Below are 18,675 nucleotides of genomic sequence, written 5' to 3' on the forward strand. Positions count from 1 at the left end.
CCATGCCGAAACGTGCACCAACGTTGCGTTACATGGCACTACATGGAGCATATGTGGCTTGTTGTGGATCATATGTGGCGACACGAGCCATTTGAGGCTGGACGGGGCTCAAATGACATGTCACTCATTCAAGGCTGATACATGACACATACAAGGTACTTACAGGCACATAGAGGCTTCTTCTTGGTGAATACGTGATAGATTTATACATAGCTCATTATTCAAATAATCACTGACAAATCGATACATGGCTCATTATTCATGGCTTTATTATTTGGTGGGACCAAAGCTTAAATTAACATAAAACAATTACATAATTAATGGGAAATAAAAGGGTTGAGTTCTTCCCCTAAAAACTGCTAAGGTCTAAGGTTCTAAAAATATTCTGGACTCACACACCATTCCAACTCATATAGAAACTATACATAATTTGTTACCACCCTGGAAAAACGTCAGCTACCTATTTTATAAACACGACCTAATATAGAGCCCATGGATCCCCATGGGCAACACTCTAGTTTCTTTTTTTTTTTTAAATCGTCTTACAGTATAAGTCACAGCACCTCCTAAACCAGTTTTAAAACAAACAAACTAACAAATGCCAACAAAAAAACAAACCCTGTGACTTTGGAAAATATGGTATGAGGAAATTAAAGCTGACTCTCGAAACTTTTAAACCATTTTCTCACATTCTTCATGCCAACATGACGTGGTATTGCTGTTCCAATATTTTGGGGCCTGACTGTCTCAGTGTCGGCACTGAGGTCTGCTGCTCAGTAGTACAGATGAGGAGCAAAGTGAGGAGTGCTGTAATGGGGTGCTAGGAAGAGAGAGCAGCAGACTGATGAATGAAGTCCTCGGCTTCTCTTCTACTGTCAGCAGAAGCTTCCACAAAGATAACCTTTGCTCCACTCAGCTCCCAGCAACACACAGTGGTTTTTGTGGTTGCTAATGTGCTCTGGCCCTCATCTCAATCTTATCCCACACTGTGTTTTTTGTTCTCATGTCCCATTTTGCAGAAACTTTACATAGTCTTAATCTTTGCCTTTCTGTCACACTTTTAGCCAGATGCAGGATCTGGACCTCTCCTGTTTGCTGGGTATGAAGACGGATCCTTGCTGCTTTGGGACGTAGCACAGAGGTCCAAGTTGAGCCAGATCACTGCCCACCCCGAACCTGTCATGTGCATGACCTTTGACACCAAGCGTCTGAGGGGTGTATCCGGTTCCTCTGACAAGAACCTCTCCACTTGGATGCTGGATAGACAGAACAACCTGCAGGTTAGAGCACAAAAGGCTAAGAGGGAGTTGTTGCTGAAATAGTGTGTACTACGGTGCATCTGGAAAGTATTCACAGCGCTTCACATTTTCCGCATTTTATGTTACAGCCTTATTCCAAATTGGGTGAAATTATTATTTTTTTTCCTCCAAATTCTACACGCAGTAACCTATAATGACAATGTGAAAAGTTTTTTTTGAGATTTTTGCAAGATTTTTGAAAATGAAAAACTAAGAAATCACATGTACGTAAGTATTCACAGCCTTTGCCATGAAGCTCAAAATTGAGCTCAGGTGCATCCTGTTTCCACTGATCATTCTTGAGATGTTTCTACAGTTCAACTGGAGTCCTCCTGGGATGAATTAATTTGATTGGACATGATTTGGAAAGGCACACACCTGTCTACATATAAGGTCCCACAGTTGACAGTGCATGTCAGAGCACAAACCAAACATAGAGTCAAAGGAATTGTTTGTAGACCTCTGAGTCAGGATTGTCTCGAAGCACAAATCTGGGGAAGGACACAGCAACCTTTCTGCTGCTTTGAAGGTCCCAATGAGCACAGTGGAAGAAGTTCACATCTACCAGAACTCTTTCAAGAGGTGGCCACCTGTCTGAACTGAGTGATTGGGGTTAGAATGGCCTTATTCAAGGAGGTGATCAATAACCCAATGGTCACTCTGTCAGAGCTCCAGCATTCCTCTGTGGAGAGAGGAGAACCTTCCAGATGACCAACCGTATCTATAGGAACCCACCAATCAAGCCTGTATGGTAGAGTGGCCAGACGGAAGCCACTCTTTAGTAATTTGCATGTGGCAGCCCACCTGGAGTTTTCCAAAAGGCACCTGAAGGACTCAGACCATGAGAAACAAAATTCTCTGGTTTGATGAGACAAAGATTGAACTCTTTGGCGTGAATGTCAGGTGTCATGTTTGGAGGAAACCAAGCACCATCCTTACAGTGAAGCATGGTGGTGGCAGCATAATGCCGTGGGGATGTTTTTCAGTGGCAGGAACTGGGAGGCTAGTCAGGATTGAGGGAAAGATGAATGAGCAATGTACAGCGACATCCTGGATGAAAACCTGCTCCAGAGCGCTCTTGACCTCAGACTGGGGCAACAGTTCATCTTTCAGCAGGTCAACAGCACTAAGCACACAGCCAAGATATCAAAGGAGTGGCTTCAGGACAACTCTGTGAATGTCCTTGAGTGGCCCAGCCAGAGCCCAGACCTGAATCAGATTGATCATCTCTGGAGAGATCTGAAAATGGCTGCGCACCAATGCTCCCCATCCAGCCTGATGGAGCTGGAGAGGTGCTGCAAAGAGGAATTGGCAAAACTGCCCAAAGATAGGTGTGCCAAGCTTGCGGTATCATAATCAACAAAACGTGAGGCTGTAATTGTTGGCAACGGTGCATCAACAAAGTATTGAGTGTTGTGTGGGCCGCTGAAGAGGAGGTACTGCTGGCCCACCACCACCAGAGGGCGCCCTGCTTGGAGTGCGCGTTCCAAGCACGAGAGGGCGCCAGACCCAGAGGAAGTGACAGCTGTCACTCATCACACCAGCTGTCACTCATCTACACCAGTACTTAAGCCGGACTGCAACTCCACCTCCCCGCCGAGAAATCGACTACCGAGAGGTATTTTCTCTGCTATCTGACACTTTGTGTGTACTAAACCAGATCTCTCTTGCAGCCTTATTCTTGTGGACGTTGCCTTATCCGGGACTTCGGCGTGTGGCGTGACGACGACGACTGCGCCACACTCTCTGAACAGATAAGTGGTTAGACAAGAGCTGCACGAGTGTGTGATTCGGAGGTGGAGGTTCTCCTCCTGACTGTGTACAGACTGTGGACCACTGAGTGTAAGGACTTACACTCATTCATCTTGTCTCTGCTTTTTGCCAGCAGTACCAGGGTCGACAGCCGAAGACAGAGGTCACCTGGGGACTCGGGACTTGGCGGCTCCGGTGTTCTTCAGACCGTTGGTGGTGGAGGCCGTGTGGGACGCGGCCTCTCTCTCGTCGGGGTCTTCTATCTTCGAGCCTGCCCACACGTCACCTGGTGTTAATTGACTTTACAAATTCTGTGTGTTACGTTGTGTGTTGTCACAACATTAAATTGTTACCTTTTGGCTTACTCATTGTCCGTTCATTTGCGCCCCCTGTTGTGGGTCCGTGCTACGACACCTTCCCAACATTGAGCAAAGGGTGTGAATACTTACGTGCATGTGATTTCTTAGTTTTTTTATTTTTAATAAATTTGCAAAAATTTAAAAAAAAAATGCTTTTCATGTTGTCATTATGGGGTGTTGTGACTAGAATTTTGAGTTAAAACAGGAATTTACTCCATTTTGGATTAAGGCTGTAACATAAAATGCGGAAAAAGTGAAGCGCTGTGAATACTTTCTGAATGCACTTTATATTCTGTTGTACTTCATCAAGGCTGTAGTATGTCTCTATTAATGTTAGTACATGCTGTTTTACCCAAAAATATAATTCCATTGTGAAACGTCTGCAACAGTCTAAACTTTGGCAGACTGAGCAAGCCACATCTCCATTATTACCGCACAAATATGTTGGCTAAATACCTGCAAGAAAGCTGAAGGTGTTGGAAGAGGAGTGCTCTCTTTCTTTGAGCTTGTTTGAATAATATCAGGGACCATAGAGGAAGCAGCTCAGTTGGGCTCCAAGGCCATAAATCAGCCACTGGTTACACAGTGTTGGCAGGGCCAAGGGCTGGGCTGGGGCTGTCACTCCAGACTGGAACCTCCCACACACACGCTGACACAATCACACATTAGAACTGGATATGTTGATTGCATAAATGTAGTATCGGAAGACAAAATACATCGTTCAAAGAATATCTCCTAATTTATCCAACAAAGTGATAAACTTGGCCAATTGGATGCCACGATACAAAGTGCCAGTGTGGCATCCTCAGCATGTGTTTTTTATGGTGGATAAAGCAAGAAAATTATTAAAACATTCTTTTCAAGTCAACATGCATATTTTTGTATTGATGTACTATAATTGTAAAATGTAATTGTTGGGGTTTTTTGGCAGATGCTGCTCTTACAGTTGATTTGAATTGTCTACATTAATGCGTATATTTTCTGCCGTTCTGCCATTTCAGTCCTGCAGTGTTTCACAATAAAAGGGAACACATCAGCTGTGCACCATAATTCATCTGGCCTAACATTCAAGGATTCAGCATCTTAATGCCTCATTTGAAGCTATATTTTCTGTTGATTTCTGTAGCAGAGGGGAACATAAAGCAGATAGACTGTAGTCTACTCCTGCACAGCCATTAGGTATTATTCTTTTTAATATTTGAATTAAAAAATAATTACAAATCCCCCCTTTTTAACACAAAAATATGGGTCTGTATAAACATTGCATGATTCAATACATCAAAGACAGGAGGAGAGCAGTTATTTGGTTTGTTTTACTCAGACAACAAAATATTGATTCTGCATGTAATCCAGGATGAAGACAATGGGGGCCAAAGCACAGGGAGAGAGAAGGGATTCAGCAGGGGCTTTTAAATTATCGTGAAGTGCAGCACAGTGTGACATCCAGACAGCTATCCCCAGTTATTCCCACAAAAGTATTTCTGTGTGGCACAAGTGAGGGGCGGGGGTGGACCTGCTGGGTGGCAGACTTGTATCCCGGGTTCTGACGGATGACCCAGGAGAGGTAATAAAAATATCAAAACCTCAGAGGCCCCTAAGCCAAACAAAAAACACATCTGCAATAAAAGGAACAGTAGTTCACAGTGGGAGGCTGCAATAAAGGCTGAGGAGCATATAAGTGCTGTAGCATTCTACTTCCTACAAATTAGCCCCAAACCACCTTCTAGTGCATTGCAACTGGCACGGCACCAAGACGTTACTTTTAACGGAATGGAGGGGAAACTGAACGTGACATAACACAGTGCAGTTATGATTTAGTGAAGATGAAGGGCTGTGAAGTGAGCTTATCAAGCCCAGATAAACACAGATAGCCTGAGGAATGAGGCTTAATGTTTTACACATGGCTCCCAGAGGTCTTTATCTACTGTTGACCTGGCTTGCCCGATGTCTTTTCATAATAAGGAAACATTTTCAGCTTTTTTTCTTTTTGGTCTGTTCTTTCTGGTGGATATGTTAGGATGAGACTATGAAGGTGATAGTGTTCGCTTTTTCAAGCTGTTAAACCAGCACATTTAGGTGGCCACTCAAGTGCAGTAACTTGTTCCTCAAAAACAAAATCCCACCAGAAGTTGTACTTTAAGCCAAAGAAAGCAGCTACAGGCAGAGGAAGCTTTGCAGCATGTTTAGCATGAATGAGAAACTGCACTGCAAGACAGTTTAGATAAAACACAAGAAATTAATACAGAGTTAGAGGAGAACTTGTCTAAATACTCGTGAAATTATTTGTTTCTGCATCAAAGTCATTTTACTTAAGATATCTTAGATTACACTGGTTCCAGTTGAGAAATAAGTAGGATGTAATAAGTGTTCAAAGGATTGAAATAAGTAGACTATTTTTAGATCAGTTTACTTGAGAAGAGACTTGCTACAGCAAAGTAATAAGTGCAATACACTGACAATTAGGAAATAGACCTATATCCGATACACCTATGAAAGCACAGATCACTTGGTGCGTGTCTGTCTCCCACACTTTGTGTTGACCCTACACATCTTACTAACATTCTCTTTTTAATCCTAACCACAACCATTTTTTTAAACAAATGTGAATCAGGTAAGACTTGAACCCACAATCCCAAACTCCAGTGGTACTCCACTCTCTAAACAAGCATTGCAAGGTGTTGGATAGTGTACCAGGTTTGGAGCAGTTTCTAGATATGTGCTTATGTCTGCTTGGAAAAAGCCAATTTGTCTGCCAGAGCAGTAAACACATTTTACTTGATAAGACACCTTGAAAAAAGTCAGGCTGTCTGAGCCAATATAGCACATAAATGACTGGAAATAAAATCAAAAAGACTAGGTTCAAGCAGTCTACTTTAGATTGCTAGCCAAGAAAGCCTTCTACACCAATCAGCCATAACATTGTGACCACCTGCCTCATATTGTATTCTTGGTTCCCCTTTTGACCACCAAAACAGCCCTGACCCCTTCAGCCATGGACTCTGCTAGCCCTCTGAAGGTGTGCTGTTGGGTCTGGCATCAAAACAGTAGCAGCAGATCATTTAAATCCTGTAACTTGCAAGGTGGGGCCTCCATGGATTGGACATGTTTGTCCAGCACATCCTACATTACCATATCGCTAATTCACTACTTTTCCTTCCTTGGACTACTGTTGGTAGGTACTGACTACTACAGACCAGGAATATCCCACAAGAACTGCAGTTTTGAAGATATTCTGGCCCAGTTGTGCCCTTGTCAGAGTTACTCAAATCTTCATACGTCCCCATTTTTACTGCCTCCAGTGCATTAATTTTTAGATCAATAGCCTAAAGTAAGGCTTCCAGAACATTTAAATGGATGGTTTGCAGATACGTTCCTGATCTCTGGTTAAAAATAAAGATTGTTTATCAAGACACAGTTTTTCTTCAATTAAGACAACAGGTCTCCTGTAGAAAGCATGAGATGATCCATTTATATTAAAAAGAAGACCAATGAGATTTTGAATCTAAATACAATATGGTCATACTTGCTTAGATCTACAGTTTTTACATTGTAAGACTGATGACAGTTTTGACACTTGGACCTCCCATCCTTAAATAGGATGTTAAAATATCTCCACTGTCTTCTCTTAGTTACCTCAATGCTGTCATGTTAAACTGGACTTCCTGAGGACTCAGCCAGGTCTATGTCCAGTAAGAAGAAGAACCTTTATTGTATATACATACAATGAAATTTGTCCTCTGCATTTAACCCATCCCAATTACATTTAGACACAGTGCAACCAATAGGAGCAGTGGACAACCACAGTCCGCTGCCCGGCAACCAATTCCACATGTAGACCCTAAATAAGCATGTTTTTGATTGTGAGAGGAAACCGGAGTGTCCGGAGGAAACCCATGCAGACATGGGGAGAACATGTAAACTCCACACAGAAAGGGTGGGAAGCGATCCTGCGACCTTCTTGGTGTGGGTATCAGTGCTAACCATTAAGCCACCGTTTGATGCAGACATAATGGCAGTCTGCAAATTTATTTAAGTAAGACTTCAATTGCACTGGTTTGCATAAAAATGATGCCACTTTTTATCAATCACCCTTTTCTCTTTTCTGAATTCTCACCTGTTTGACACATCCGTTTCATGTCAGCCAAAGACAAAGTCAAAAGGTTGTAATTTCCCTGCTGCTCAGTGAGATTCTGGGACAGGGTGTGTCAGGAATACCCGTTAAAAGCTTTCCAGCTCTTGGTCTCCAGTGAGTGAGTGATGATTGGATGTTTCAGTAGATCAGAGTGTGAGCACCAAGGTTGGTGCCAAGACTGAGGAGAAATTGAAGAAGGAAAGAACCGAAGTTAACACCCTTTTCCAACACCATCTCCTGTATGTCGGCGAGATGCTACAAAAGAGGGGTCTGACTGAGGTTTTGGATCTGCCATTGTCCCGAGACCATCTCCTGTCCCAAGTTGCTGACAGCTGGAAAAATAAGGCATCAAACCTCTTCTGCTATACCACATGCAAGACTGCTGAAGTGAAAAACGATTCAGAAAGGTCAGAAAGACGTGTTCCATGAAAATAGGACCAATTAAATTCAAGATGGGTATTCTGTTCACTGACATTAAAAGAGCATTTGAAAGAAAAATTGGACAACAAATGAATTTTTGATCAGTCCTGGTTAATGGCACTGCTTAAAGATGATCAGGATTCCTGTAATATTGATTTAACATTCACGTGGTACTCTGGAAAGAATTATGACATTCATCTTCTAGTGCCCAAAATGTCATGCAATGTTAAATGTCTTTAAAATTCCCTGGCACACCCCAAAATGTGATGGTTCCTGAGCCAAGACAGGCCAAACCTGTTTGGTGGGTGGGTGGGGGGGTGGGGGAACTAACAATCCACTTTATTAATATTATTTCTTGTTTTTTTGTTTTCATTTCTTTCTATTCCAGGCCATAACCAGCTTTTTTTAATGTTCTGTGAAACTTGTTTTATTAGTTTTTAAGTAATCCTTCTACTAAACAAGCCAGGAAAACAGCAAACACGTGCAGAAAGAAACTTGAATACCTTAAGCCAACAAACACCACAGCTGCTGCCGAAGCAAAGTTTATTTTCTTAACACTTTGACATAGAATGCAACTTCAGCAGGTCCTGTGCCGTATGGAAACACACAAGTGATAAAAGAATCCAGTAAAAATGACAGCAAACCATTAACATAAAATATCAATATAAATATAAGCAGATAATCTTTTTAATTCATACTTTTTAAAATAAACTGAGAAGTGATGTCATTTTTTGTCATATGACTACTCTATCATATTTTACATTATTTTGTTGTTCTGTTGACTGAAGCACTGTTTTTAAATTACAATATTTTGTCAAAAGTACTAGTAATCTTCACCAGTGAAGCTGCATATTGTTTCCACTAGTTTGAACCTTAACACAAGACAAAGCTTTTTTTTTCTGCGTTCTGCTTTGTCAGACTGTAGAAAGTAAAAGTAATTTGCCAACTTACCCTACTGATTGACTAGTACTACATTATTAGCCATTTACTACTTACAACTGACCCTTTAATGAAACAAATGCCTTTTCCTGACACAAACTAAAGGAAGCAAAACAAACAAAAATAGACACTTAAACCCATCATTATCAGGCCTCTAATGCAAACCAGATGGAGAGTAGCTGGAGCATACCAACTTCTTGAGGTAATAACAAGGCTCCAAACAATCTGTCACCCCCAGGTTTTTTGGGGGTGGGGGGTGGTGGTGGAGGATATCTGTATCTGGTTTGTTTTGTCTAACCAGCCATACACCAATTTAAATAGCTGGTACTGGTGATGAGAGTTTAATTAAAAATAATGATAGAAAAAAAAAAATCATATCACTGCCTGGTTTGAATGTGGTTTTCTTTTTTTTTTTGCTCTGTTGTGATCAATGGCATTCTTTGCTGCTCACTCTCTCTCTCCTGTGCATTCCACTTTATCCACTTGGGTTGTGGGTACCTGGCTTATATCTTCCACATGCAGCTTGTGGATAGTTCCAGCCCAGAACAGGAGCATGGAGATAAATTCTCAAACGTCTCCTCCCATCCTGGTCATTAGTCTCCGCAGACGCAGCTTAGGAAGTCAATTTTACGCTGTCCAGTTTGATTTCATCTCCCGTATCCAGATGTTTGTGTCCCATTTGCTGATCGAGCAGAGATCTCTAACCTGCAGGAAGAGCACGTTCGCTCCACAAGAATGCCCCCTTATACTTATACTGATCTTAGCAGCCATTTATTATAATATGTCAGGTTGCTGCCCTTTTACAGAGATTGATACAGTCCTGAGGAGCCTGTCGTTCACATGGCAAGGGAGCTGTGGTTAACCTTCAGCAGGCAGTCCCTACATCTGTGTATTTATTGGCTTTCTTCTGCCGCTGACCAGACCTTTCAGTGTGAATGTAATTCATCAGAGGCGCTTAAAGCAACAACGCCTCTGCAAACAAGCGACTCAGTGAGATGGTGTCTCTCCTTCTTGCAAGCTGTTACAAAAGTAACTCAAACGTTGTCATATTTTCAGAATAGTCTTCCCAGCTGCTAACCAAATAGTGGGATGTCGAGAGATTTGCTTGCAGCACTCGTGCTGTATTTTTCTTATGGCCAGTGATTGAGTCCCAGGAGTCGATTTGACCAGTTACAGTCAGAGATTCTGCTTTCCACTTGGGCCCGGTTTCATAAAGCAACCTAATCTTTCAGTCTACTAAACTTTCTTAGAGGATTACAGTTAGTCACCAACATTATCTGTCTAATCACGTTTCACATCAATGGCTAAACTTGTAGATTAGCTGTCTTACGTTAGTCAACTGTTTTCATAGGCATAAAGGCCTCGCGCATGCTGTTGCTGAGAGACGGCTCCATGCGCAACAGTTTTGTTTACTTCTGGGTTGGTTGTAGTCATGAACCATCCAGCCTTTGTTCCGTTAACTGGCTTTATTAACATTTACGGACCCATACGAACTGCAGAATGATATGCTTAGCAATTAACCTAGCAGTTTCACTCTTCAGTTTCTTCTTCTACACTTTGATCAACCTTTTTGTGCATACAACGCTGCTCAGCTTAACAGCAACGCCCGGTGGCTTGTGTGAGAACTGTCACAAACACATCATGACAGTCGTCTGCTTCACGCACGGCCAAAAGCACAGGAAGCACCTCTTTTGAAGGAATACGGGCAATATAGGGGTGCTTTTGAGTGTTCCATCAAGTGGTGGCACATGGTAGCTGCCATTTTTTGAGATAAGACATTGAAGTTTTATCGACTAAAATAACATTTAGCCTCTTCTGTCCCAGGCTAAAAAGTTTAGTCGGGTACCGTGAAACTTCAGCCGACTAAGCGCTTTGTGCAACAACTAACATCAAAAAAGTAGTCAACTAAGTGAGTTTATTTGACTAAACAAGATTAGGTTGATTTATGAAACCAGGCCTTGGACACCAGCCATTAGATCACCCAATAGTCTTTTTCTCTCACTGTTTGTGTTGGCCAGTGATTAATGACCTGATTAGTTTGTGTGATTATTTTTGTCACTTTTAAGGGCTTTAATAGAATATTTCTGACAATTACAACAAAGAAACTTAATTGGCAACTTAAGTATTCCAACAATAATATTATTGTTGAACATCAGCACACTAAATGACAAGTATTCTCACGTGGCAGTGCATGCGGTACATCTGGAGTTGTCTCAACCTGTTTTAGTCCTAGGCTTTTCCAAAGCTTAGCAATGTATCCTGTAAAATGCAGTGAGTGTATGAGTCAATTTCCACTGGTCTATTAAGGTGATAAAGAAGAAACAAGTCCTTTATAGGCCCCCAAGAACCACCCGTGCTTGTCTTGTCTACGACTCTGCCCTCAATGGGATGCCAGTCTGACGAAGGTTACTTCCCCAGTCAGTTTACAGCTGGGTGGACTGAGATGATGCAGATCATGTGTCTTGTCCAAGATCTACATAGCAACAAACCAGCAGCTTAAGCCCTGGTCCCACCGAATAATGAAGGATGAATAATGATCCACGCAGCATGTTTTTTTGGTACGAGTCCAGTTATTCAACAATCATGGGAGAATAGTGGCTCTGAGAGCTCTTAGAGGCAGAATATTTGGCTAACGAGGCTCATCTCTGAGGATGAGGCTAATTTCAAGAAGTTCAAAATTTAGCAACAACAGCGTAGAGCAGTTTGTGTACAAGGTACAACCCCAATTCCAATGAAGTTGGGATGTTGTGTAAAATGTAAATAAAAACAGAATACACTGATTCCTATGTTCAGTTGAATACACCACAAAGACAAGATATTTAATGTTCAAACTGATAGACTTTTTTGTTTTTGTGCACATATTTGCTCATTTTAAAATGTATGCCTGCAACACATTTCAAAAAAGCTGGGACAGTGCAACAAAAGACTGGGAAAGTTGATGAATGCTTTACATTTCACACAACGTCCCAACTTCATTGGAATTGGGGTTGCACTACGAGGACAAATGAGGATTTTAGAGGCATGTTTGTGGTGAGGACGAGGCTGTTAAAAGCCCATTATCCAAGCACCTGGTGGCTATGAGGACAGGACAGACTATTTTGGCTCAGCTCTCTTGCGCACCACAATCCCACCTGCTTTGTGCACTGGACGCTGTATGTAAAATAATTATTTTGTAGCGTATTAATCATTTTCTATCAGTGTGGATGTTGAAAACACCTCTAATCGCTTCTGGAATCACAGAGGATATTTGTAGCTTTTTTCCTCTCTGTTTCATGCACTGAGATGAATTACATATTTGGAACAGCTTAAAAGGTAATTATTTGTAATGTTTTAATAGCTTGGTAAAACAGTTGCATGTTCATTCCTTCTTTATAAGCAGCTGTAAAAGTATGTTTATGATAGATTTAACATCTTGTTATAATATAATTTCAAAGCCACACATATGTTGAATGAGACAGAGAGGGAAAGAGAAAGCAGGTGTTGTTGTCAGTGAGAGAGACAGACCATTTCTGCAAAATAATTTACTAAATAAGACACAAGACATTCAACAGTCCACACACCCCTGCAGAAAGGATTTTGTTGAATGTAGTTGAAGCAGGCTTCCTCCTTCTATCTCGTTCAACGTATGTGCGGTTTTGAAGTGACATTCAGTTTGTTTGTCAGTTTCTTTCATTTCCAAAGGTTAGATCTGGTGACAAACAAGTCTGCTGCTGCTTGTACACTGTTTCAACCTGCAAACGCCTGCTAATATTTTCAGATTCTTTCTGTGTGATCTTTACAGATCCAGGACTGTGTAACACTGGTCAACCCTGGAGTATCCCAGCTGTGTATCAGAGAGGACAGTAAGCTTCTGGCGTTAGCAGGCTGGGACCACCGGGTGCGGGTATTTGGCTGGAAGAAACTGCAGCCCCTGGCAGTCCTGCAGTACCACACAGACATGGTGCTAAGTGTGGCTTTCTCTGACCACCAAGACCCAAGACAAAGGCTGCTGGCTTCTGGATCCAAGGACCAGCGCATCAGCCTGTGGTCCATCTACAGTGAGGGAACCAATACTGGTTAAGACTGAGCTCAGAGAGCAGGTTTGACTTTTCGTCATCGCTTCATAAAACGTCACCTGCAGCAATGTGGGTGTGGACAGAACTGAAAAGAATAACATTTTGCACTGATCTGGTTATTAGAGATTTTAAAAGAAAATCTATTGCATATTGTAATAGCAGCATTCATTGATGATATGAAGTCAGTCTGACAAATAAAAATGTTGAGTCAACAACTTTTTCAAGTTCAACCAGAATCCTAATTGGATTTAGATTTGGATTTTGATTCATCCACTCAAGGATGTTAATAGTGTGTAATAATAATAATAATATTGGTACTTTTTATTTATTTATTTACTTATTTAACTTGAAAGGATAAATGATTTCTAATCTCTTTATCAAGGGGGTTCTCAACAATAACAAAAATATCCAATGGGCAAGACAGATGCAGCAGTACATACATAACAAAATATACAAACAGAGGCAACAATACAGCTATAAATGCTTAATTACACACAAACATGTCTACACGCCCACACCCACAACCAGTCACACCACACACGCAAACACACAAAGCTCTCTAGCACTCTCCCATTAGTGCTATCATACAAAATAAATAAAATGGATTATTATGAACAAGCAGAATTAAAAACGGTTACATATGTTTTTAAGGTGTTGTAGAAGGGCACTTTTAAATACAGACAAAGAGGTTGTAGAGCGGATAGAGGAAGGGAGGCTGTTCCAATCATAGGGTGCTTTATGTCTAACTGAAAATTTTCCAATTTCCTTATTAATTCAGAAAAAAAAAACAGAAAAAAGATTGAGATGCATGTCTCAGACTATAAGAACAACCAAAAGGAGTCAAATATTGTTTTAAATATTCCGGATAACTGAGATTAATGCATTTTAAAAATAAATATCAACCAGTGAAATTGTCATCTGGAGGATGGAGTAAGCCAGGACAACTGGTTATAAAGGTCACAATGAGTCATAAAGGGGCAGCAGAGAATAAACCTACACAGACTGTTGTAAACTACATTAAGTGGTTTAAGATGAGAGGATGAAGTATTTTGATAAACTATATCACTATAATCAAGAATGGGCAAGTAATAATTGCATGGCAATCCTCTTTCTTACAGAAAAATTAAAACAATTAACTAACTTGTGCCAAACCAACATGCAAAGCTATCTGGGATCTACTGTGGCAATTGTGAAACAAGGGAACAGTCAAAGGGACTTACTCTTAATATTGGTACTTAACCTCATGATGGCTGAAATGTGATGACATGACTAATGATTGAAATTGCCATAATTTAATTTAAAGTGTTTTTTTTTTTTTTAATTATTACTTCTGGAACATCTCCGTTGTTTTCAACAGCATTAATATTGTTTTAAATCACATTCTCCATATGGCAGGCTTCTTATACTTTTCTACAACAAAAAGGTGTAGTTGTTTAAAAAATATTTACAGATTATTGCAATAATGTTGCAATATTGCTGCAGGTATTAATTGCTGTCAGTGCATCAGTTTGAGTACTTGCAGTTGCAAATAAGAAATTGTGCTTTTAGGTTTGTTCTGCCTTTTTGAATTTTTTTCTTGCACACTGTACATATGAATTATTTATTTATTTATTTAAACATTCATTGCTACATTCTCACTCATCAAAACACTCCCTTCTTTCCAGCCTCTCATTTCTGCCTCAGTCTACAATTCAAATTTGAATTGTAGACTGAACTATTGTCACTTGACTGTTGGTCTCAGCTGAATCATTCCAAGGGTTCATCTGAAGAGAGGTGACCTTTAAAAAAGAAAAAAGAAAAAAAAATACACTGTTCAATCAATCAATCAATCAGTTTTATTTATATAGCGCCAAATCACAACAAACAGTTGCCCCAAGGCGCTTTATATTGTAAGGCAAGGCCATACAATAATTACGTAAAAACCCCAACGGTCAAAACAACCCCCTGTGAGCAAGCACTTGGCGACAGTGGGAAGGAAAAACTCCCTTTTAACAGGAAGAAACCTCCAGCAGAACCAGGCTCAGGGAGGGGCAGTCTTCTGCTAGGAGTGGTTGGGGCTGAGGGAGAGAACCAGGAAAAAGACATGCTGTGGAGGGGAGCAGAGATCAATCACTAATGATTAAATGCAGAGTGGTGCATACAGAGCAAAAAGAGAAAGAAACACTCAGTGCATCATGGGAACCCCCCAGCAGTCTAAGTCTATAGCAGCATAACTAAGCGATGGTTCAGGGTCACCTGATCCAGCCCTAACTATAAGCTTTAGCAAAAAGGAAAGTTTTCAGCCTAATCTTAAAAGTAGAGAGGGTGTCTGTCTCCCTGATCTGAATTGGGAGCTGGTTCCACAGGACAGGAGCCTGAAAGCTGAAGGCTCTGCCTCCCATTCTACTCTTACAAACCCTAGGAACTACAAGTAAGCCTGCAGTCTGAGAGCGAAGCGCTCTATTGGGGTGATATGGTACTATGAGGTCCCTAAGATAAGATGGGACCTGATTATTCAAAACCTTATAAGTAAGAAGAATAATTAAATGATATTCTAGAATTAACAGGAAGCCAATGAAGAGAGGCCAATATGGGTGAGATATGCTCTCTCCTTCTAGTCCCCGTTAGTACTCTAGCTGCAGCATTTTGAATTAACTGAAGGCTTTTCAGGGAACTTTTAGGACAACCTGATAATAATGAATTACAATCTTAGATTTCAGTTTCTTAGAGTTCAGGGCACATGGTTAGTTCATGGGCTATTGCAAATTAGGAAACCCAAAAATACAGAATACAAATGTACAAAAATACAGTCTTTAACATGTTATACACTATATTTGTTTGTTGTTGAGGGATTGGTAAAGTTAATGTGTAATGTCAAATACAGACATCACTTTTAAGGTGAATGACATTTATCATGAAGAGGGCCAGAGGTCTTGTTGTGATAGTCCCACAGAAAATTGACAGGTGTTGTTTTTCTGCCCACTGTCTCTAATAATATCCCAGTGAGTCAATGAGCAGCATGGGAGCTCACGTGTTCCAAAAGCTGTGCTGAGAGGCCAGGGTCAACTTTACAAACGGAACACAGGCCTTCTGCTTCGTGCAGGCTTTGTCTCTTGGGATGATCCAGAGTTGAGAAGCTCATCATGGTTTTACAGGAAAGGCCTGTGAAATCAAAGAACCAGCAAAATAGCCATGACGAGTCACTGTGCAGAGGAAAGATGAGGTCATTTGGTAGACAAACAGCTACTGACAAAGAAAACTGCATGCAATGTGACTTCTTCCAGGTGTCTTAGTTTTGTTTGGATGAGGTAGAATACAGAGAAATCCCACAACCTGCAAATGTATGTGTTTTTTTTTTTTGGTGCTTTAGGTCTGACTTTTTCTGTGCCCCCTGCCGAGCTCGATCTGTACCCTTTGTCCCCAACCCCTGTGGTGACATCTTGCTTTCTTAATGGCTTCCTAACTCTCCTGTTGGCTTTGAACAAACAGGAGAGGTGGCCTGGGCCGGCTTCCGTCCATTCTCTGATAAATCAAATGCTGTGGTCATTGCTGCAGATGTCTGCTGAATGGAGCAGGCAGCAGCCCGCTGGCTTTAGTGGACTGGTGGGGCGGTGGACCTCGTAAATCACTTCATAATGGATCATTTAGGAAGTCAATAAATGGACAGGGAGATCCCCACTACACGCCGGCTGCACAATAGGCCCTGTGCTTCACTTATCACCCGACGTGTGTCTTCCACAGCCCTGAAGGTTAAGGGTCAGCTCGGCTTTGTGATTGGACGGAATCCATTTCAGGTGTGTGTGTGTGTGTGTGTGTGTGTGTGTGTGTGTGTGTGTGTGTGTGTGTGTGTGTGTGTGTGTGTGTGTGTGTGTGTGTGTGTGTGTGTGTGTGTGCTTGTATGTGTACGTGTGTGAGGCTGATGCTGTCAGCTCCTGAGCGTTAATCACTTTGGATGTATTCTTGAATAAAAATTATGAAGTAAGATGTCATCATGAGCCAGATGGTTTAGAAAATTCTGATTAAAGACCGTAAGAAAATATTTGCTTTCAGCATTGAAGAAAAAAAACCCCAACACTTCACCTCACGGTGAAGTTGATTTGGTTTACGTATATTTTCAAACTGGAATGAATAGTAATGCGCTTTGTGGGGATGATGTCTGATGATGTTCGGATGCGCCACGGTGATATCGCGCACGACTTTTGGTTTACTGTAAAGCGCATGCATGGTGTTTGGTCATGAAACGTGTTCGGGTGGAAAACTGGTTGGTTTTAATAACAGATATGCAGACACAGCTATGGAACAGAAACATGATGCATGGAGGCCTTGATGGGCCTGTCACAACAGATGTTCCAGATGCAGCCGAGTGTCAAATGATGCATCATCATCCATCCTCCACCTCCTCATTCTTCAAGGGTAAGTGCTTGGCACCATTTCTGCTGGAACACAACACGTGGGCACAGTCACTGCTCTGCCCGTGCTGCACTCATCTTCTGTGCAATCCATTTATTATTGGATAACATGGTCTCAGACTGTTGAAAGCATCCCAGAGACAATTTGGTGCATGGGTACAAAGTGTCATGTGGATCATATTTTCCAAATACAGACAGCATAATCCACATATCTGTTTATAATAAGCCACAGTTCACTATTTTTTTTTCCAGTAGGTGCATTTTTCTCTATGCCACACTGAGAAAGCATTCAACTCTTCATTTAGTAATATATACAAGGATTTGGAAGACTGTCTATTTTTTGGCCTTTTGTGTCATTTTGCCATAATTTGGTGCAGTAATATTTGTAATTCCCTGCAAAAGCAACTTTGTATTGCCTGCGTAATGTCCATATACTTTATATAGGTAATATTTCAGTTCATTTTTCCACCTGCTCGATACAGCACCCTCCTTCACCTGATCAGAAGCTAAAAACTAGCAACCAGAGGGAATAACTTAATGGCCATTATTTGGGCAAATAGCATACAAAATATACAACAGGGAAGTAAAACGAGAATTAAAGAATGAGTATGTAGTTGGAGGTGACACCAAAACTTTTCATTGTTACTTCAAATTAGTGAGTACTCTGCCTCTCGCACTATAACTGCTGTGATAGGTTGTTTGGAGGAAAAAGATGAAGCTCGAGCGTTCCTGTCTTTGTTGTATATTTGGAATCTTATTATGACCTATTTTTACTTGGGATTAATGGTGAATTCTTTTTAAAATTTGTAGTATGTGCAAAGTCATTGCAGCAGCTCTTCCTGTTAGTGTGGTAATGCTAATGCTAGCTTATGCCATGAAAGGAAATGGTCAAATATAAATTTTTTCCAGTGGTTTGTAAGGCCACTTGTAATTTAGTCATTATTGAAGCACTACTTCTGAATATTATGATCATGGTTCAAATTACAGGGGGTGCCTAAGAGGTGAAAACAACAGTTTTTGGTTCAAAACACACACACACACACACACACACATATATATATATATATATTTTATTCCTTCCTATAATTGAAACTATTACAATAGATTTCCCGTATTTATGGCTGGAAGACGCATGCAATATGATATGAGATACCCCTAAAGTGGAAAAAAATCTGTTAATGATGGTTGAACCTCTGGTCTGCCTGTCTCACTGCTATCGTTCAGTGTCTTGTCATTTCCTTTAAATGAAAGCGGCACATTACTATGGAGCATGAAATTGCTGAAACAGTTCTGGTTTCTGCTTCTCTCTGTGTCGATTCACATTTTCAGTGC

At 41.0% G+C, this 18,675-nt stretch overlaps 1 protein-coding gene across 1 annotated transcript in view; it reads left to right on the plus strand.

The window, feature by feature from the left end:
• The window catches only part of gnb1l (guanine nucleotide binding protein (G protein), beta polypeptide 1-like), a 103,678-nt gene extending 90,417 nt beyond the window's left edge, over window positions 1-13,261 (plus strand). Inside the window, exons 6-7 of the mRNA XM_034171115.1 lie at window positions 1,065-1,280; window positions 12,682-13,261. Of these exons, the coding sequence (XP_034027006.1) occupies window positions 1,065-1,280; window positions 12,682-12,960 (495 nt within the window). The 3' untranslated portion in view covers window positions 12,961-13,261. The remainder of the gene's footprint in view (window positions 1-1,064; window positions 1,281-12,681) is intronic.
• The last annotated feature ends 5,414 nt before the right edge of the window (window positions 13,262-18,675 follow it).

Source organism: Thalassophryne amazonica, chromosome 5 (assembly GCF_902500255.1).
Source record: "Thalassophryne amazonica chromosome 5, fThaAma1.1, whole genome shotgun sequence".
Classification (NCBI taxonomy): Eukaryota; Metazoa; Chordata; class Actinopteri; order Batrachoidiformes; family Batrachoididae; genus Thalassophryne; species Thalassophryne amazonica.